Source organism: Microtus ochrogaster, linkage group LG7_11, assembly GCF_000317375.1.
Source record: "Microtus ochrogaster isolate Prairie Vole_2 linkage group LG7_11, MicOch1.0, whole genome shotgun sequence".
NCBI lineage: Eukaryota > Metazoa > Chordata > Mammalia > Rodentia > Cricetidae > Microtus > Microtus ochrogaster.
In genome coordinates, this window is record NC_022032.1 from 2,505,237 (window position 1) to 2,526,634 (window position 21,398).

Here is a 21,398-nt window from a genome sequence, read left to right on the forward strand (position 1 = left end):
AATGTACTCTTTATACTCAATGTTTCATGGCAAGGCAGAGAACAAAGCTATGGAATGTACTCTTTATACTCATCAGTCTAGTCTCTCTTGGTGACTGATGAGCAACGGGAGGGATTCCACAGTGTTCCTTACCACCAGAACTCCTATGGTTACCTGTGCATTGAAATGACCTTTATCGAGCTGGTCTGTTTGCCAAATACGACTGTAATTTTTTGCTAACGTTGAATTGCCATTTTTCACTTGATAAACTATGTGCTCAAATCTTGCTGAAGATTCCAGTGGTTCAATTCCATAGGTGATATTTTCAAACTGTAGGAATCCCCTGAATTCAGAAAGACAATCATTATCAAAACCATGTACAATGCCTCCCAAGCTACCGTCCTAAATGTAAAAAATAAGAAACTACCGTGAAACAAATGTTTTTATTTGTGTTTGCAGGCAGCATTATTTAAAATCACCACGACTGGTCTTAAGTATAGTTCAGGGTAGGGTAGCCTCAAACCTTGGATCCTCTTGCCCCTGCTACCAAGTGCTGAGACTGATGGTATGCATACATCACCCTAGGCAGCACTGCACTCCTTTTAACAGACAGTATTAGAATCCAAGGTCTATTGAGGCGCAGGAACAGTGGGACAAAACTAAAGTCTTCTTCATGTGTTCCTGGGAATAAGAGCCGTCAGAGCAGCACAAGGGAAGTTCTGTTCTGGTGAGAGGAGAGGGGAAGTGTTGTGGGAACAGAGAGAAAATGGAATCAGAAAGGCAACTTAGAGCAAAGTACAAAATCTCAGGCAACTTCAAGTTTGGCACCTTGGCAGTGGGCAGAGCTTAAGCTAAGACAAGGCGAGCACACACATGCAACAGACTAGCAGGCCCAGTGCAGGAGAAACCCCTCCTCTTTATGAGCTTCAAACCCAACATGAAACAAGGCCTGCCAGGGATGACTTGTTCAGATAAAAAAATTCACTCCGTCTCTCAGCATCATGGGGGGGGGCAGTAACCAGGAAGTATCTAGAAGAGGCATTATTGTTGGGGACCACACCACTCTTTGGGTCAGAAAGGGTACAGTTTAGGGCCCCTGAGGATTCCTTGCCACAGTGACTGAGTGAAACACAAATTTAAGAGACAGTCACAGACAGGAGAGATTCTAACACATTGCCAACAGAAATTTATAGATTCGGTGCAATCTCTATTTAAAAACAAAACAAAAAAAATTAAATCTTGGTGGTGAGGGGGAATCCTGAGATTCTTGTGGGAGGACAAAAGACTTTGATCATTCAAGTAATTGTGAGCAAATTCAGAAATCTGAATGTATCCAAACACTGAAGTTCAAGTTACACTACAAAGCTATCTATAGTACCAGAATGGCGTGTTATTGACAGAAGTACAGACCAATAGGGTAGGACCAAGAAGCCAGAAGTAAGCCCGCCCACACATCTACTGCAAACTGATTTCTGACAAACAGGCCAACATCTTAGGTTGGAGGTCTGACCTCCTTATGAACATTGTTGGGAAAACTAGATATTCACAAGTAGAAGAGTAATGTAGATCTTTTAACTTATATAGAATTCAACAAAAATTGACCAGAGAACTTAGAACAAGACCTGAAACTTTAAAAGCACTAGAAGAAAAAAAATAAAGGAAACACTTCAAGAATATGTGTTGACAAGGACTTGGAGCATTAACAAGTGAGATAGAATTAAAGTAAAAGTATCTGCACAGCAAAGAATCAACAGAACAATGAATGTCATTTGTCCCACATCAGACAATTGCCAAAAAAAACTCAAAAATTAAGAAGAAAAAGCAGCAACTGAGTCAATAAATGGATAAAAAGAAATAGAAGTCACTTTTCAAAATACGTTCAAGGGACCAGTGAAGACATGAAAAAGTGTTCGAGTTCACTAGCTGTCAGATAAATACAAATCAAAGCTGCAAGGGGGACTGGTGGGTATGAGTCTGTGACCAGGCATACCTTCATGGTGAAAGGAAGCACAAACAAACAGTTGCCCAGTTCATTTCAGGCAGAAGCCAAGGGGAGGGAAATGAGACAGACACTTCAAAGACCCACTTCAGGACCTGCTTCCCCCACCTAAGCCCCTCCTCCTCATAGGCCATTCCACCATGAACTCATCATGGATTAATCCTTCAACAAGGTTAGTGTCCTTGTGGTCTAATCATCTACTCATTGTGACACCACCTGGGAGCGGGCTTTCAACTCACAATCGTATGAGTTGGCAGAAGCAAACCACAACATACAGAAGGGCACAAGGTCAGGGCGCCTAAAGAAAAGAGCACTTTATGACTTTATGAGCAGCATTATTTACAGTAGCCAAGGCATGGAAGGAAATGGGATTAGCCTATGTGTCTCCAACAGATGAATGCACAATGAAAATATGAGATCTATACAGAACTGAGTATTATCTGGTCATAAAATAGCATGCCCTCTACAGGAAATGGATGGAATTAGGTGATATCACATCAAAGCCAACAATGGGGGATGCAGAAAGTTAGGTATAAATTTCTGTTTCAATGTGAGCTAGAAAACAATTTTTAAGGGTGACTGAAACTAGTAGAGAGGCTGCAAGAGAAAGGAATGTGTGAGTGAGAAGAGAGCCGGAGGTTAGAAACAAACCACAGTGCAGAGCTGTATGGAAATGTCGCCAGCAGATCAATTGAGACATACAGCTAATATGTGCTCATATATTTATAGTCAAAATCATGTGTTAAGAAAAGCAACGTCCTAGAAACTGATGAGAAGTTCACAGGGAACTTTCTCGTGGCTATTAGGTAAAACTAAAGGAAAATAGGATGCAGCGCAAGCATCCCAAAAGGCACTAACAGGGAAAGGTGGCTGTGCACATCCTTGCTCTGTTCTCGAGTCATCTTCCCTGGATAAAGTTTTCATGTTTCCCACATTAACGAAGAAATCACTTATTGCTGTCCTTGTCCACTGAGGGGTCTTCTTTGTCAGCTGCCTCAGCCACAGCACGAAACTGACACCATACTGAATGCCTGTTAGACTGAGTGATCAACTAAGGGCATTTTTCATAGTGAGATAATGACATAAAAGGAGAAGCGCTAGCCTTTAGAGCAGTGGTTCTCAGCCTCCCGATTGCTTCGACCCTTTGAGACAGTTCTTCACATTGTGGCGACCCCCAACCATAAAATTATCATATTGCTACTTCATAACACTAATTTTGCTAGTGTTATGAATCATAATGTAAATATTTTGGGGAATAGAGGGTTGCCAAAGGGGTCGCAACCCATAGGCGAGAAGTACTGAGTTACAGAGTTTTAAAGTCCTCATTTCTCAAACCATCCCTTCCTGCCCAGCATACCGGAAACACCTCCACTCAGGTGGCCTCAGCTGAGTTAGTGTGAGTGACAGCTGAGGTCCACGTGTTAGCACAGATAAAAGGTCATTGATAAAGAAACTTTCAGAGTCCCGCTGGTGGCTCCTCTTGATTTGTATCTGCTCATTACGGCTTTGCTTTAAAGTGCATCCTTCTGTCTTTTACGTAATCGTTCTCGAGGAGGCTATTACCTGAGGCCAGAGCAGATGTTGAGGGTCACGGTGGAATCTGGAAATTCATCAACATACCCTCGGTAATGGCAATGCGTCTGCAAAACAGATCACACGGGTGAAGACGCAAATTCTTTTTATAACAAAAAAAACTGTGTTGTCAAATATTTTAGAAGGCTCATGATAGCAAAAGGTTTGATAATATTAAATCATGAATTGTGTAGAATTTTTAGTGTAAACTCTCAGGAAGTAAGATTTGGGGCCCTCTCTTTACTTGTGGGTTTTCTCCATTTTTCTATCTTTTTCCCAGGATATTTCTATGTGTAGAAGTCATCCATATAATAGGTCACAGTCCCAAGGAGTTAAACATTTGAACTGGTGTCAACATGGGTCTTGGAAAGTAGCACCATGATAGAGTTTTCCTAGAATGTGCAATGGCCCGGGTTCAGTCCTAGCAACCAAAAACAATGCCTGAAAGGGAGATGTGGTCTAATTATACTGTACATCCTTTTCAGCAACAACACATAAGATAACAAATATTAAGACATCTAATTCTTACCATAATGTGTGAAAAGTCAGTATACAACGATCCATTTTCATCATATGTATAAACCAAAAAATCCTGGGATAAGAATGAGCTAGAAGGAAACCAACAGATAGGATTTCAGTCATCATTTAAAATGCATAAACACATTAATAAAATAATGTTTAGTGCAATGGATTTATATAATAGCATGATTTTATAACAGTAATTTTAGTGTGGTATCATTGTTGATACTATTTTTAAAAAACTGATATATGGGCAGAGCCAGGAGAATTCAACCCTGGGACAGCACTGTCAGGTATTTCTGTGTATGTCTTCATTGAACAAACACTCACTAGTATGTATATCACCTGACAGTCCCATGTCTGGGCCTTGGAATATAGTCCTAACAAGACAGTCAGAGTCACATGTGGTTATATGACAGAGAACAAGGCCTGGTTATTGTGGAGTGATTACACAGAGTATATGGTCAGACAGCACTTGTGAATAGATGACCAGACACAAGGACAGGCCAATGGGACCTTCAAGACGAACTGGGACAAAATGAAAAGATCTTGAGCCAGACATAGCTGTGCATGTACAAAGAGTAGTAATGAGTACTGGGTCAGGCCTAGAGTGTGGAGGACAGAGTAAGATCGAGTCACAGAGGGTTGGGGTATATGTACATAGCAGCCAATCAACGTTCTAAGAGAGCCACATGCAAGGCTATGTTGAGAACAATCTGCATGGCAAATACACAGAAGCCAAAGCTAGTTAGAAGACTAGTAGGGCCACCGAGGTCATCCTGTTGGAGTCTGGAATGGTGATGGAAATCACGGTAGAAGCCCACATAGACCTGAAAAACCCACTGAACCTTGGGCAAGGCAAATGTAAGAGAGATGCTAAGGATATATTTTTCTTCTTTCTTGTCTTTTTCTTCTTTTTCTTTTCTTTCTTTTTTTTTATTGGAAAACTGGAAGAGATGATTTGCCATTTACTAAGATGCTCATGAGTAATGCAGATTTAGGAAAAGCATCCGGGGTCCACTTTTAGCAGGTTAGTAACACGACTTGGAGCAAACATTTGACTATGAAAAAGAAATAGTGACTGAGCACAGCTTTCATTGCAATGGAGTAATGTATGGATATAAACTACAAGCAACCAATAGTCAGAGAATACACTTACAGCCACAAGACTGAACTGAAACACTAGCTGACCGAATACACATTGGACACAAGGTTCATTTTGTGTCCTCAGCTTGGAAAGGTGAAGGCGAATCTGCAAACGGCTGATGCAGAGAGAATAACAAGATTAGGAATATAGGTAAGAGTCAAACCAGGGCCAGGGGTTGATGACATTCTGGAGTCCAGTGGAGTCCATTTATGGAAAGGGCATTGACCAGTTGTGCCAAATGTCCTCAACTGGTAGAGAATAAATGACCAAGTGAAGACTAAAACACATAATATTTTTAAAAACCCCGAAGGGCAGTGATAATCTTATCAAAATTTCTGATCCCGTTTTAATGGAATACATTGTAGAAGGAAAGGTCCCTGTAAAGTTGGCAGACACCATGGATGAAGACAACTTTTTCAGCCACAAAGCAAAAAGGAAGACAAGCAACTCATCTTTGTTACTGCACATCTTTGTTGTCCCTGAGGCTGCAAAGAGGCCACCTGATTCCTCTTGTAAGAAAGGCTGAGAAGATGCAAGGATGACATAAAAAAGACTGATTGGTGCTTTGAACTGTGGGTGGGAACAGAGATGGACGAAAATTTCAAGCTAACTGTTTTTTAAGGACAGAAGCATCACTGCAAAGCACTGAGAAGCTGTATCTGACACGGGAGATTTTTAATATACAAAACATACTAAGGAAGACTGTTTTAAGTCATATAAGTAATTAGTGCACCATAAAATTGGCCCTACCTGACTTTCTCAACAATAGGCAGTTGAGTGCTATTTGACTTCAGAAATCCATGCAATTTACCATGCTTGGGTCCAATTGAAGATTTCCAAATACATAATTCATTTCTCAATTTAAAATATAAATCTGAAGATTTAAATACAAGAGCCTCGTACACCTACTATCCAGTACCTAACAAATCCTAAATTGAAAAGTTGATTGACCATCGTACTACTGGATTTAAATACTGCATATAAACTTAAAAGAGTAAAAACTAAGTATATATATTTACTTTTTCCAAAAGAAAAAATACATCTTACTAGTTCCAGAGATGCAGAGAGTGGGATTTCCCATCAATTGAAATGACATAAGCCACCTAAATTAGAACAAATTGAAAGATAATTTAGTAATGCAGACATATGCAATGTAAGACACTATTTTTCACTCAATAAAACTATCTCAGCACATTAAAAGTGACCATATTCTTTAGAATATATATTGCATTGATTAGTAAGATTTTAGAGTTGGTTGACTTTGGAAGAGTGTGATTTAGTATGTTGCTTGAAATGTTTAAAAAGGAAAATATTTTAAAAACTATAATTTTAGAATTACTGATATTTTATTAATTTCTTTTATTAGAAAATATATATTTCTAATAAAGATAAATAACCAATGATTAAGGGTTATGCTATACATCAACCAGTGAACAAATAACAATTTATAAATACATGCATATTATAGTATACACATCTCAACTCTCAACATGCAAAACTTCAAAGGGGTTAAAAAAAAGCCTAAAAGACTAAGCAGACAAGAAGCCAAGAGCAATCCCACAGCCCAGAGTCAGGGCTCCCAAATATCAGGAACTGAGTAATAATCACCCTCCTTCGTGTTACACAAAACCAAGCAAAATGGGAGGTGATTGCAGAGCCACTGTTCATGTCTACAGATGGAGATCACACCAACCCAGCGACTTTAAGTTAAACTACCAGAACCTGTGAACTTTGCAGGAGATATGGGCAGTGTTGCTGACGACCAGACACACCCAGGAAATTCAAGAACACACAGTTATAGGAGGCTCATAACCCAGACCTGGAGCAAAGCTGATGCTAGCACCCCCTTATGACCCATGCTAAGCAGTATATCAGATCCAACACACTGTTCTAGAATAAATGAAGAATCAAGACTGCGGTGATCTAGCTTATGAAACTATTTCTTATGCTGGAAGAGTCTGGAACTTTTGCTATACCTCACAAATGAGTTAATAATATACCAGGTAAGAGTCCCTTGGTCTCCGAGCCTCAGGCTCTTACACTCTCTCCGCCCCCTCTTTTGCAGTGTTCCCTCAGCCTTAGGTGTGGGAGGGTTGTGGGGCTGTATTATACTCCTGTCCACAGAAGAATGCTTTAGTATGCCTGTGTGTTTTGACACTCATCTTTTTTTTGAAAACAGCAAATAGAACAATAATGTCTTTATACAGTAAACATCTGCATTCATGCTGGAAATAACATTCATTAAACAACACAGAAAACCGACCACAAGGAAGGAATGAGGGTTATTTTACAGAAATCTGTAAGGTTTTGCAAGGGATTAAGTTACACACCCTGACTGGTCCACCTAACTCAGGTACCAAACAGTACTGCAAACACCATCAGTAAGCAACGTCCTTATGCTGGTGGATATTTGTTGTAAGAATGCTTTAGACCCGTTGGTTGTACACACACACACACACACACACACACACACACACACACACACACACACACTGTTCTTAGTCAGGGACATAGGAGAGATTACAATCATGGCCATGCATTAACTTAGGATGTAAAAGCTGATTTCATGGGAAATACCAGGCAATTAAGGTTAATTGTTACTCTGTTCTCTTACAGACAGGTTAAATAAATAAACAGGCTGAGTACAGAGTAAGCTAATTCCTTACTAAGACCTCAGGGTATATGATTAATTTGGCTTCTGGGTCCAGCGAAAGTTCTAGTCTCTTAGAATATAAGCAACATTTTCACATTTTAGGCTGCCTTCACCCGCAGTTAACAGCTTTTCTCAGCAGGTATCCCATGACTCTGGCATCTTCAGCATCTTGGGGTCTCCAAGGCAACCCAGGCTTCAACTTCACAACCTTATGCAATGTAGTCTCTTCTAGGCCTCCACTCAGGGACACCCCCGACTCAATCCTGGCCCCAGCAGCTTTCCTTTGATGCAGAGGCAATTTCCCTAATCTGTTTCTTCTATCCTGAACTCTAAAGCCAGAAAAACATGGCTGAAGCTGCCAAGTTATGCTGTTTGCTCGAGCTGGAACATGGCCCCCTTGGTCAACTACATCTTCACCAGCTTTCTGTGATTGCTTCCTTCACTGCCTAAGTTTGGATGGTCTAGAACTTGCTCTGTTGACCTGCCTCTGCCTCCCAAGTGCTGGCGTTAAAGGCGTGCACCATCACACTCTGTTCAAAGCTTTCCTTTAGTTTATCCTCATGATAAATCTCCATTAGAGCTGCTACCAAAAACTGCATGACAGCCTATATTAGGCTATTTTGATGGAATCATCAAAATTCTTCACTTTTGTCTTGGACAAATTGTTTGGACAAGGGCATTTCCTGCATCAAAATATCACAAGAATAATCTCTAAGAAACATGCTAAAATTCTCCTCTTCTGAAACCTCTTGAGATAGCCTCCCTCCCCTGCTCCACAGCTCATGAAATTACATCAGCACCATCTTCCATGTTCCTATTAGTATGGCCCACTAAGCAGTGCTTAAAATTTTTCTGCTGCTTTCCTAACCCAAAGTCCCCAAAGTCTGCATCACTCCAAACAAAAGTATGGTCAGGCCTATCACAGCAATATCTCACTTCTAGTACCAACTTCTCTCTTAGGGTTTTTACTGCGTTGAAGAGACACCACGACCATGGCAACTTTTATAAAGAAAGCATTTAAATCGGGTGGCTTGCTTACAGTTTTAGAGGTTCAGCCCATTGTCATCATGACAGGGAGCATGGCAGCATGCAGGTAGACGTGGTGCTGGAGCTGAGAGCGCTTACATCTTGTGGGCAACAGGAAGTCAGCTGACTGTCACATTGAGGGAAACTTGAGCAAAGAGACCTCAAAGCCCACCCCTACAGTGGCACACTTCCTCCAACAAGGCCACACCTCTTAATAGGGTCACTCCCTTTGGGGGCCATTTTCTTTCAGACCATCACACTACCTTTGCTATTTATCTATGAGAACAAACATTTTATACCAGCCCAGGAACACCGCCTGCTGCTTTATTTGCAAAAACCAAAACTTGTAAGCAACCAGCGTGTACTTCAGAAATTTAACTGATTAGCAAACTGTGGTCCATTTAAACAATGCAACATTACTTAGCAATAGAAAGAAAGCAGCAATTACGCTTAAAGGGCAGGATAGAATCTTGAATACATATTCTTAAGAGGAAGAAAGCATGTATACACAGTCTACATACAACACCAATGTGATCATAACACATTCGAGAAAAGGCAAAAACACTAAAACTAAAAGGAAATGTGGCCATCTATATTAGGGAGTAAGACTCGCCAGGTTATGGTACCTGGGAACCAGAGTTCAGTTTCCTAGCCCTATACAGTGGAAAGAGGGAACCAACTCCTGTAAACTGAACTCACATGGAATACACACACACACACTAAAATAAAATATTTCAAATTATTTCATTAGTCAGATTTTTCCTTTGTTCTGAAAATATCTAAGAAAACTTAAAGGGAAGAATTATTTCTTTTTCCCTCACGATGCCTATGGTGAAGATTTCACTTCCAAATCATAATGTTCTTCTCTTTAAAAAAAAACACCAGACCCGATGCCCCACTGTTTCATTCTACATAGATCTGCAACATTAATAGAAATTCTTCTTAAATTATAGCAGAAACTGAAGAGGAGAGAATGTTTCCAAAGGCACTGTCAAGCTGAGAATAACCATGATAATCAAGCTGGACAACAGGCAGAGAGAAACAGAAATATGGATAAAGGCACTACAAGCCAAAACTCTGAATGAACATATGTGCAGAAATCCTAAAATATACTGCCAAGGCCCATCCAGCCACACATTAGGAAAGATTTATCCACTATAATCAAACGTGATTTATCCCAGTGATGCAGAAATAGGTCAACATCAAGAAATCAATAAATGGGACAAAGCATAAATGACAGATAAAAATGCTTCATCACACCAATAAGTATAGAAAAGGCATGAGCCAAAATTCTATATCCTTCACAGTAAAACAGAACCAGCAGAATCTGGAAGGAGTGCACATCAACACATTTAGGGCATATAGAGGGGTACGTGTGATAATCTAACGGAGGGCATTGTATTAGCTGTGGAAACTTTGAAAGCTTTCTCTGTAAGGACTGGAACAACATGAAAATGGTCACTTTCATCACCATTTTTGTTAAGTATTTGGAGTCCTAGCCAAAGAAATCAAACAAGAGAAAAAATACAGATCATCCTAATTGGAAAAAAAAAGGCAAATTGCCACTGAGTGCAGATGACATGATTGCATATAGAGAAAGCATATATATAGAGAAAGAGTCAATAAAAAAATATCTGGTAGGAGAAACACATGAATTTAATTTTTTTCATGATATAGAAATCAACAGAGAAAATTCTTAAGTGTTACTGTACATAGAATGATTATCTTAAATAATACCCAAAGAAGCAATCCTGTTTATGATAACTACAAAAAGTAAAATGTCCCAGGAAGATCTAACCAATGGGATGAAAGAGTAGAGGCTGTGACACTTTGGTGAAATATTTGAAGAGGGCGGATGATGGCAAGGCGTCCCCTATCTGTGGAGTAGAAGAAGCAATGTTGTGCAAAATGGATAAAATTAAAATGATTCTGGTGATGTCTCACTGTGCCTATAGGACAGAGCATTTCTCGAGCCTCATCAGAGAAGCTTCTCCCTGCAGTAGATGACATTAACATAGAGACCCTCGGTGGTCAGTACGCAGACAATAAGAAATTGTGGAGTCCTTAGCCCTAAACAGAGCATGGCAATTGCATCTGTTAGGAAAAAAATCCTAAGACAAACCACTCTGCCAGCACATGAAAATCCAATTAGGTCAGATTAAACCAAATTAAAATGCCCATGTTTTATTAAGTGCAGCGCTCTCAGGTGGTCGAGAGCATGGCAAGGGAGACAGGAGAGCAGGGAGCACATGCGAACCTGGAGCCATGTGTTCTTCCTCTTAAATTTAAGTAGGAATCCATCTAAATAATGTGGAAGTGGTCCTGACCTGGCATGCTGGGATCTGGGGTCCAGACCAATGCAACTCTCAGACCAGGGGGCTGGGATGAATGCCAGGGGCTGGGGTTACACTCCCGACTTAACAACATCCCTCTGCCAAGGTGCAGGGAAAGGCACATAAGATGGACTGGAAAATATGCAAGGGGTAGCATCCAGGAAGCAGTTCTTTTCAGATACAACAGGGCAGTTGCAAACATGAACTCACAGTTATTATAACAACACACACAAGACCTGCACTCCAGTCAAAAAAACTTACCATTAGATGACAATTGATTTTCGTTAGCTACTAGGAAAGAAAGAGCCATTTTCTTCTAATGCTGTGACCCCTGGGCAACACAAACTGGATTCAATAGGGAGAGGGAAGGAAATAAAAAAGAAACCTCAGTGTTGGTTGGGAAGGGATGGGAAAATGGCTATGGGAGGAGGTGGGGTGGTGGATGTGTAAGAAATTCTCAAAGAATTGGTAAACATGATGTTTTAAAAAACGTGCAAAGTGTGAAACTGTGGGAAGTACTCACGCTCTGGATGGACTGAGGGTTTCAATGTCCAAGAGGAACCTGAGTTTGAGATTAAAATTCAAGACACTGACCACCAAGGTTGGAAAGAGGACTCAGCGGGTAAGAGCACTGGCTAGTCTTCCAGAGGACTCAAGTTCAATTCCCAGCACCCACATGCTAGCTCACAACTGTCTCTAGCTCCAGGTGCAGGGACTCTGAGACCCTCATACAAACATACGTGCAGGCAACACACCAACGCTCAAAAAATAAAATTAATTTAAAAGTTGCAAAACGAAAGAGATAGCGATCACCAACATTTGGGGCTGCCTGCCCGTGACATTGACAATTCCTGTAACAGTGTACCTGAATACATGATTTCACAAGATTGATAATAATTTTAAATACTTGACAACTCTAGTGATATACTAACTGTACAAAAGCATTGTTTTGCTTTGGTGATTTTTAAAGCTTTGAAAGTCTTGACTGTTATTATTTTGATAATATCATAGGAAAACAACCTGTACTTTTCAACTTACGTGAAAACAGTAAAATTGTTTACAAGTTCAAGTTTGACATATAAAACTTTTTGTGCAATAAAGTAGTCTAGTCTGCAAAAATGATCTTCAGACCTCATTGCAAGCCTTTTCCAAATGTCAATGACACCCCTCACAAAACTAGGGAAAAACTCTAAGATGAGCGTGCAACCTAAAATTTCCGGAGTAGAAGCAATTTTAAACATAAAAAACAAAGAAGAAAGAAACAAAACTGACTTCAGAAATATACAACAAAACCACAGTAATCAAAATAACATGGTGTTGAGATATAAAAAAAACATATAGGCCAATAGAATAGTGTGGAAAATTTAGAAACCATCTGATTTTTTTTTTTTTAGGAAAAATCATTGGAAGAGGGACAAACTTTTCAATAAATGGCACTGGAAAATTGTATATACACATAAAGAGTGAAAATAGACTCATTATAAATGAAGATATTCAGCATCGTTGTTCATGGGAAAAGAGCAAAACCACAATGAGTCATTATGGTCTTGGAAGTGCTATTAGTACCAAAAAGACAGCAGATAATAAGTGTTAGTGAAGATGTGATGAAATTAGAATTCTCATACACCAGGAGTGGCAATGTTAATGGTTCATCCACTATGGAAAAATGGAGGAAAGATTCCTCAAAAATACTCAGACATAAATTATCACATAGCCCTTCAATTCAATATACCTATATATCTAAAATAGAAAGAAGGTTGATACAAACTTATCTGCCACTGTTCAATATCCCTTGACTGTTTAAGCTCTGTCTTTAGAGCTGACAGGGCAGAAGGAGAGAGGGGCTCCCTCAGACTGTCCTCTAAACCCTCAGACAGGGACTGTGGTACACATGCATCCAATCAGATACATGTGTGGGGGGGAGGGGGGTAAGTCAATTTTGAGTTATTTTGTTTATTTATTTTCTGTATATGGGTGTCTTTCTGGATGTAAGTCTGTGCAGGACACACGTACAGTGCCTGGGAAGGCCAGAAGAAGGTGTCAGATCTCCTAGAAGTAGAACCACAGACAGTGGGGAGCCGCCACGTGGAAGAGTGCTTAGTGCTCCTTAACCCCCAAGCCATCTTTCCAGCCCCAAGGACTACATTTTTAAAAAATCAAAACAAGGGAAATTCCAAATTTAAAAAAGTATGCCAAACTGTAGTCAAGTATTAAACCCTCCCTGTACTCAGTGAGGAAAATTATTTTCTATCTACAAAATGGCTATGAGGACCTTCATTATCTAGAACTAGAAAGGCAAACTATCCTCCAACTTATTTGTATATAACACACACGTGTATGAATATATATATATATATTATACATATTTTTTTTCTCTAACTTAATTCAGCTTGTGCTAACATTTGTCCAATTTTACTGCAAACCAATTTATTATGTAGAAGCTACTAACAGAGCTTTGGATTTGCACGCTGGGTCATTGTCATGCACATTTTACATGAAATTATTTTATATTGATTTCACTATTTCTTTAAATTTAAATTTTTCACTTTTTTTGAAATTTAAAAATAAAAGGAGACTTTAAAAGGAGATGGGAAAAGGGAAGTGGCGCAGGAGAGGAGAGGATGAGGGTGCTTAGGACCGATGCATAGGTCAATGAAAGGCCACCCTCATGCTTGAGGCTTGAGCAGAAAACCTGGACTGACCTTCTCTCCAGGAACTCCGCCCTCGGGCAGGTCTATCTTCCTTGGCACGGTGACTTGCAGCCATATTCCTTCCGAATCTGCAGCAAGAACATGGATTTTGTTGTTTGGGGCTTTTAATTTTGGTTGCTTTGGTTTATTTCCCCAATCCACAGTAGTACCACTCCAGCCAGCGTTGCTCAGTGCCTGAGCCCTAACATGGTCAATAAACTTGCTTGCTCTAAACCCACTCTCTTCCTCAATGCACAACTTCCGGTGGCGTTCTAACTACCCATTAAAAATGATGTAGATATAGACAAAATATAGACAACGTTCAACCCTGCCTCCCTGCTCCACCTCAGAATCATGCTGAGGCGGGTGTCTCTCAGGGGTCTGGGGAGCAATTAGAAGGGGGGGGGGGTGCACAGGCACCTCCGACCTCCCTTCCCGGAATTCGGGGATCTCGGAAGACTAGTCGGATTTCCTCTTGTTCGTCCAGACATAAAGACAGAGCAGAAGCCACCATGATTATCCTGGGTTCACCTGGCTGGGCTGGGGATGAGGTGGGGCAAGATGGAGGAAGGGCGTCACTAGGAATCCAGGAGCACGGTGATCCTCTCTCAGTTACGGGAAAGCAAAACAAGAGGAGCGCGAGGCTCGCAGGGCCTTACCGACGCCGGTTAACAGCATGGCGAACTCGGCGAGCATGAAGAGCAGAGGCATGGCCGGATCGGAGTGCAGAAAGCACAGCGGAGCCCCAGACCGTTGGCAGCCGAGGGGCACGTGGGCGGCGTGGGAGACGCCCACCAAGGGCTCGCCGAGGCTCTCAGGGCCTCCACCTGGCACAGAACAGACGCCAGCCTCTAGCTCGCAGGAGGCATAAAAGTACCCACAAGCCGAACTTGTCTTGCTTGGTTATTTTGTTCTCTCCACAGTTGTCTGGCATTTTTTTTTCTTGTTTTGTGATGGAAGACAGAAAGCCGGCTAGAAATGCCACCTATTAATTATCAATGTGACAAATGAGTAAACAGAACGTGATCTTGGCAAGGCAATCATAAAGCATAAAACGCTCCTCTCCTGTCTTCCTTTCTTACTGTGCTCGCTTATGATTGGTAGAGGGAAGGGAAGGCTATCTTATAATGCAACTTAAGTGTGTTCTGTTAATGGTGACTATCTCGGGGCTTCTACTGCTGCAACAAACCAGCAGCTAAACACTGAGTCTGATAGACTTTCCCCCGCCATCCTTTCTTCACTTCCGGTCACCGGGAGCCCTGAAACAGTTTACTAGTTGTAAACTAATTCTTGCCTTTACACGTGTGTGTCCTGGTCTTTCCGAGTGATTTTAGCATAATGACTATTTTATATATGACCATTTTTTATGTGATCACCATTTTATAGTGATATTTGTGGTCTGTTCTTTTAAAGGCGGACTAATATTGAGTTGGGTGGATGGTCCCCATTTATCCATTACAGTTGAAGGCATTTGAAAAAAAAAAAAAGAGCATTTGGGTCTCTGCAATGAAGCTTGGATCATCTTTGCTTTAGGCAAAGATTCTGAGCCATGACCGAGCTTGATGGTGATGAAGAGCACTCTAACTCAAGTATAAGGTTCAAGGTGTGCGGATGTACCCTCAGCCTAAACCAGGAGGGGAGTGAGGGCCGTGAAGGCTGAAAATCACCCAGAAAGCTCAGCTTCAGCAAGGATGTGGCAGAGTTCAGGCTTACCGCATCTTGGGAACAAAATTTCAACTCACACACAATTCAACCCAAGACTAGTTTATTGGGGTTACTCACAGGACCAAGGCAGATGCATCAACCAGAAGGCTGTGTGAGCTTGGCCATGACTCTCATGAAAAGATACATCCCTAGAATTGCTAGCCAGGCTTACAGGCAGCTGAAGAGAACCACAGGGAGGGTCCTCTGAGCCTTAACAGCTACCCAAAGGGAGCTCCCTGTGTCATCTGCTTCTCGTGAGTTTTATGGCCCTGGTTCCTTCTCATTAGGAGGAATGCTTCAATTCAGAAATAGCCCCACAGCAGCAAATAACAAGAAATCTCCTAATTCCAATTTCCAAGGGGCCATAGCGTCATTATCAATACCTCTGATCAGGAACTCAGTCTAGGACATTCCTTTAAAAAAAATGAAAATAGTGACTATTTGGGACCCACAGGAAGAGCTTCCACCCAGGAGCGCTCTCTCTTCTCTCTCTCTCTCTCTCTCTCTCTCTCTCTCTCTCTCTCTCTCTCTCTCTCTGCATCCTGAAACTTGACATGACAGAGCACAGAGCAGGGGAGTGAAGGAGAGAAATAGGTTGTCGCACTTGCTGGCTCTTGGCTTTGGGCACTTGAAAGGAAATAGCAGTAGATAGTGGAATGCTGAGTGCTGATCTCTCTGGCTCAGAGGGAAGAAGCCACAGACACAAGTCTGTATACTTTCAGCCATAGGTTTTATTAGGAGGAATGTAGAACTGAAATCTGTAAGCCAAAGAAAGAGAGACAGGCTAGCTCTTGTGCTCGGACCAGACCTCGTAACGGTGAGTTTCTTGGTGGTGTCCTTCTTCCAGTGTGTCTTTGATGTTGCGTAACAGCTATTGTAAGAAAAACACACACACAAGAGGTAGACAAGCTTAATTCTCACCATTTTCTCATTAGGAAATTCTCATCATTATTAAAAAGCTACCCAATTTATACTATGCAATTATAGGTATAGAAACTTAATTAACTAACGACGAATTAACAAGATAAGCCCATGACTGTACTCTGACCTTCTCTGTTTGATATCCACAAAATTTGTAAAGCCAAGGTTTTTTTTTTCCAAGTTTGTTTTGTTTTGTATGTAACTAGTTTGCAATGGCCGTATGGAAAGAGTATGTTGTCAGGTGTACTTTATCTGCTTAAGCAGCATTTTCTAAACTTAATGTGAGGAACAGAAAACCACCCAGAAGGCAAGTCCCTAGTGCTGAAGATGCCATGCCCTTCAGACACAGGGCCCAGAGACCCCCCCTGAGCTCATGCTGACCTGAATATCCCCTTCCTGAGCCTAGCTTTCATCGTAGCAAAAGGCACCATGCAAACTTCCAAAGGAGGCAAGCCACCAACACCCCTAGGCAGCTGTGATGCCCACGAACTACAAGAAAAATCAGCATGGCACAATAACCCTAAGGGTGAAGGAGGGGCACGCATACCTTGATGCTAAACAGTTCCCTACAAGGCTCACTCAACCAGAGGGAAGCCACACCTGATACTGGAAACCTTGCCAACTGCCCAGGGCTGGTTAAGAAATGGGTCCTGAAAAAGAACCTAGAACCAACACTCTCCTAAACCAGCCTTACTCCTAACTACATTTTAAGTATTCTAAATATTTGTCCTTATACTTACAGGTAAGCATAGTCCTTACCCCTCAGCAAGGAAACTTCTCCTTACAACAAAGACCATGACAGAAAACCACAGCCTATCAAAATGCAGAGTCGAGGAACCCAGTCCTGATGAATAAATACATCTACAACACAACTGCCTTGCTCAGTTTCTGTGGAAGAGGGGATGGAAAGGCTTAAGAAACAAAGGACCCGGGAGTTTGCTGTGAGATGGTGTCTCCTAGTGGTGTTAGAAGCTACACCCATGAACATCTCATGAGCATGACTGCCTAAACCTGAGCTGAAAGAGGACAACAGACACGCTGAAGTAGGAGAGGAAAATCTCAGGATGCCTTAGCCCCACACAAAGAATGATAGGTAACTAAGGAAAGCTGGGAGCAGGAAAACAGTCTTTCCCAGGAAAGAACACATCAAGGGACTGTCAGTACTGAATGGCCGGCCCTGGGACCCTATGTGCAAGGAACCATGCACCGACAGAGCCTGTAACAATTGATGAAGAAAGAGACTGTGACTTTGAAAGAGAACAAGGAGGGCTTATGGGAGGGATTAGAGGGAGAAAGGGAAAGGGGGATGTGATGTAGCTGTATTATAACATAAAAAAAAATTTAAAAAGAACAAATGTAGTGCGAATTCAATGTCTTAATAATGAAAACTCCCTAGTGCTGGGATCAAAGCCATGGAGTTCCAAATCCTGGGATCAGCTTTGTATGATTTCTGATTCTCTTTTAGACGGATATTCAGTCGTGTGTAGCCAAGGGTGGCCTTGAACTCACAGAGATCCCTCTGCCTCTGTTTCCCGAGTGCTGGAATTAAAGATGTGAGCCACCACCGCCAGGTCTCTGTGGCTAACCAGTGGCTTAGCTCTGCACCCTGATCTCCAGGCAAGCGTTATTTGTTAGATCACAAAATATCACTATGTCCATACGCATCGCCAGCAGCTGCCTCCCCTAGAGGGATCAAAGGTCAAACTCACGCGCCCCCGCCCCCACATACATGACTCTGATCGTATGTAGTACTTGGTCACATGTCCTCATTCTATCCCACCTGTCAGCACCCAAAGCTTTTCTTTTCTTTTCTCCTGTGACCCAGACTTACCTTTTTCATACTTTTACTGTGTGGACAACAGGCTATTTTACGCCAAGAAATGTGTAAAATAAATACCATGTCTGGTCAAATCCTGCTCTTACCACTTCAGCAATATTTTGACTACCCCCCCCCACTCACATGTGGCTAAATGAAGGCTCTTACCATGGCCCCCTCAAACTTATGATTAGCTTGGGATTTGTCTTAGGGTATTTTCTCTCTCGGTATTCATAAACTCAGAAACCCACTTCTAGAGGAGTAATGAGACAGCAAACTTTGGATACAGAGAGGGGCTATAAATTTCAATACTTAAACAATTTTCTATCTTATTTACGTTATTCATTCTACTTTGTTGGCTCTTGTTTGTTGATTCTGGCTTGTCGTTTGGTGGTGGTAGTGGTGCTGGCTTCCTGATGTATGCCCACAAACATTATTTTTTTTAACAGTGTTTCTTTTCTTTTTCTTTCTTTTCTGTTTTTTATTTTGTTTTGTTTTGTTTTCAAGGCAGGGTTTCTGGGTTTCTCTGTGTAGTCCTGGCTGTCCTGTAACTTGTTCTATAGACCAGGCTGGCCTCGAACTCATAAAGATCCACCTGCCTCTGCCTCCCTGGAGTGCTAGGATTAAAAGTGTCCACCACCTAGTTTATCAGTGCTTCTTAAGGAAATACATTCACCTTCAAAATTTCTCTGTGCACTATCCTTACCACCCCTAGTCTGAAACGCTAGGGTAGCATCTATACTTCTGCCCCTATGCTATTCACAAAATAAGGTGAGACAAGCAGCTTCGAGCATTTAAAGCAGAAGTTTGAATTCTCAGTGGTAGAGTGAGTCTGGCCTTTTATTCAGAGTGAGAGAGACATGGCCTCCAAGGACCCTGCTGAGTTTTCCTTCTCTTGGTTTTAGTAACCCTTCTGCTGCCTGACTTCCAGTTCTGCTAGCCACACTGTCATCCTTGCCAGTAACCAAGCAACCGGGCTCAGGCTCTCATCTGGGGTATTCATGTGTTAAAAGCTACCCTTGAAAACGTGCACCCAGGTAATTCTGCCAGCTGTGTGCCTACAGAGTACGCAATGGTGGTTGCCAGTTGGTGCCTCCACCACTACCTCTAATGTCACCTGGGTTTGCTTGTCACCTGGCAAACATGTTGCCAAAATACGGGCAATGAGATTGTGCTGAGATGTTTACAATTTTAAATAAGAATTTTTCAGTCTTGGTGTGTTCCCCACTCTCTCACCCCAATGTTTAGTGACAGATGAGGATACAGCAACCCATTAACTTAGCTGTCAGAATCAGATGCAAAGGAATGGAAGACAAGAAACTGGATGGATGTTTGAGGTGATGCTTTGTTGAGCTTTGGAATTTTTCTACTTGTTCAGGTGTGGTATATAAAATGTCATCAATTTTACATAAATGAGTAAAAATTTTGTAAAATATATATGGATCTCTCTTTTGACTTGTCTTGTGATAAAGAATTGCCTTTCTGGTTGGCAAGGTGTGCACTTATCCTCTTTCCTGGTCCTCCATCAACACAATTCCACCCCTTGTTTCCAGTAGATTGTGAGGTATACCTGTCAAGTTGGTTCTGACAGTTTGAACTTGAGGGGCATGCCTTAAACTACAGCTACAGCTACACAATTTACTGACATTCTGTAGGCATGGGGCAGTGTTACAACTTCCTGCATCTACTTCCTCATCTCTAAAGCTAGATAGCGGTTCCCATTGAGCCTCGGTGATGAAGAAAAATATGGAAATGTTGGGGACAACCTCCTGCACCCTTGCAAACTAGACCCCTAAACGAAGGGGTATACTTGTTTGTAAATACTTTTTAAGAAAATATGGAAAATTCCTTTAAAGAGATTTCTTTTAAAAATCGGATTACTGGTGGTTTACATTGAAGCTTTCCAATGTAAAACAATACAAAGAGCAAACACTTTCTGCTGGCCTTGTTCCAGCCTGTGACACTAGCAAGTAGGAACCTGCGTGAGGAAATCCAAAAGCAGCTGTGGACCCACGCTGAGGCCTTGTTCACAGAGTATAGTTACAACATTTTCTTGGCAACTTGAAGCCTGCAATCACCTTTGACTCTATGACTGGTTGCTGCCTTCAGAAATCGACCTGTACAAAAGAGATAGGATTGTTTTCAGGATTATATAACACTGTCATTAAGAAAAAAAAATCACAAAAAAGTGTCACAAGCCAGATTTGTATTAAATGACCAATTGCTGTGTATCAATACCCTCATAGCAGGTGATAGCCAATGATGAAACAGTCCAGTGTTTGGTTCTTCCAAATCCTGACTTTCAAATTCTGGGTTGTTACTTATTTGTCTCTTTACATTGGATGGTTTTGGTTTATACAGTTTTGGATTTGGACTAACAGTCTAAACTATTGCTCCCCTCTACCTTGTCTACATGGAAATTGATGAGATATTAAAATACTCATCATCAAAGCAGTTTATATATATATATATGTGTGTGTATATACATATATATATATATAAAAATTCTTACTCTTCTTCAGTTTTGTTTCTACCAAATAACTATACGTAATTATTTAGATGGATTTACCCTCACTAATGAGGCTTCTAATAAGATCTTCCAGCCACATGTAACAACATTAGTGGTACTAGAGAGCGTCCTGATCCCTTATAACACACTAGGATAATATACTAGGCCATTACAGTGGTCAAGGTTCTCCTGGGCCATCTATGGTGGCTTTCGGTTTGAGCAACTAACTAGGGATCATCAACTCAAGTAGAATGTAGGTGACTTTAAGTGACTTTTGCATAATTCTTTGCTGCTGCGTGTCAAGAATATGACCTGTAGGGTTGTGAGTGTGGATATATGTTTGGTAATCTGTTTCAAAAGGAAAAGAGAAAGACCGGCACCAACGTGCCGGTCAAGGGTGGACACAACAATCACCATCCATGGAGTGCTGAGGGCCCTGCTTCTGTGCCGCAGCCCCATTTCAATTTGGCCTCTTGCTAACCAGGAAGCCACCTGTATTTGTAAATCTTATCTGCTTCAACATGGTTTTG

General features: G+C 41.4%; 2 protein-coding genes across 2 annotated transcripts in view; both read right to left on the bottom strand.

Moving 5' to 3' along the window:
- Positions 1-18,208, bottom strand: part of Adam18 (ADAM metallopeptidase domain 18) — a 53,041-nt gene extending 34,833 nt beyond the window's left edge. Inside the window, exons 1-7 of the mRNA XM_013351962.1 lie at positions 18,205-18,208; positions 14,578-14,745; positions 13,931-14,007; positions 6,264-6,319; positions 4,080-4,158; positions 3,542-3,618; positions 154-322 (exon numbers count right to left, since the gene is read on the bottom strand). Coding sequence (XP_013207416.1) covers positions 154-322; positions 3,542-3,618; positions 4,080-4,158; positions 6,264-6,319; positions 13,931-14,007; positions 14,578-14,745; positions 18,205-18,208 — 630 coding nt within the window. The remainder of the gene's footprint in view (positions 1-153; positions 323-3,541; positions 3,619-4,079; positions 4,159-6,263; positions 6,320-13,930; positions 14,008-14,577; positions 14,746-18,204) is intronic.
- LOC101995477 (A disintegrin and metallopeptidase domain 3-like) overlaps positions 16,338-21,398 on the bottom strand; it is a 31,681-nt gene continuing 26,620 nt past the window's right edge. The window contains exons 20-21 of the mRNA XM_005362440.1: positions 20,438-20,476; positions 16,338-16,493 (exon numbers count right to left, since the gene is read on the bottom strand). Of these exons, the coding sequence (XP_005362497.1) occupies positions 20,446-20,476 (31 nt within the window). The 3' untranslated portion in view covers positions 16,338-16,493; positions 20,438-20,445. The remainder of the gene's footprint in view (positions 16,494-20,437; positions 20,477-21,398) is intronic.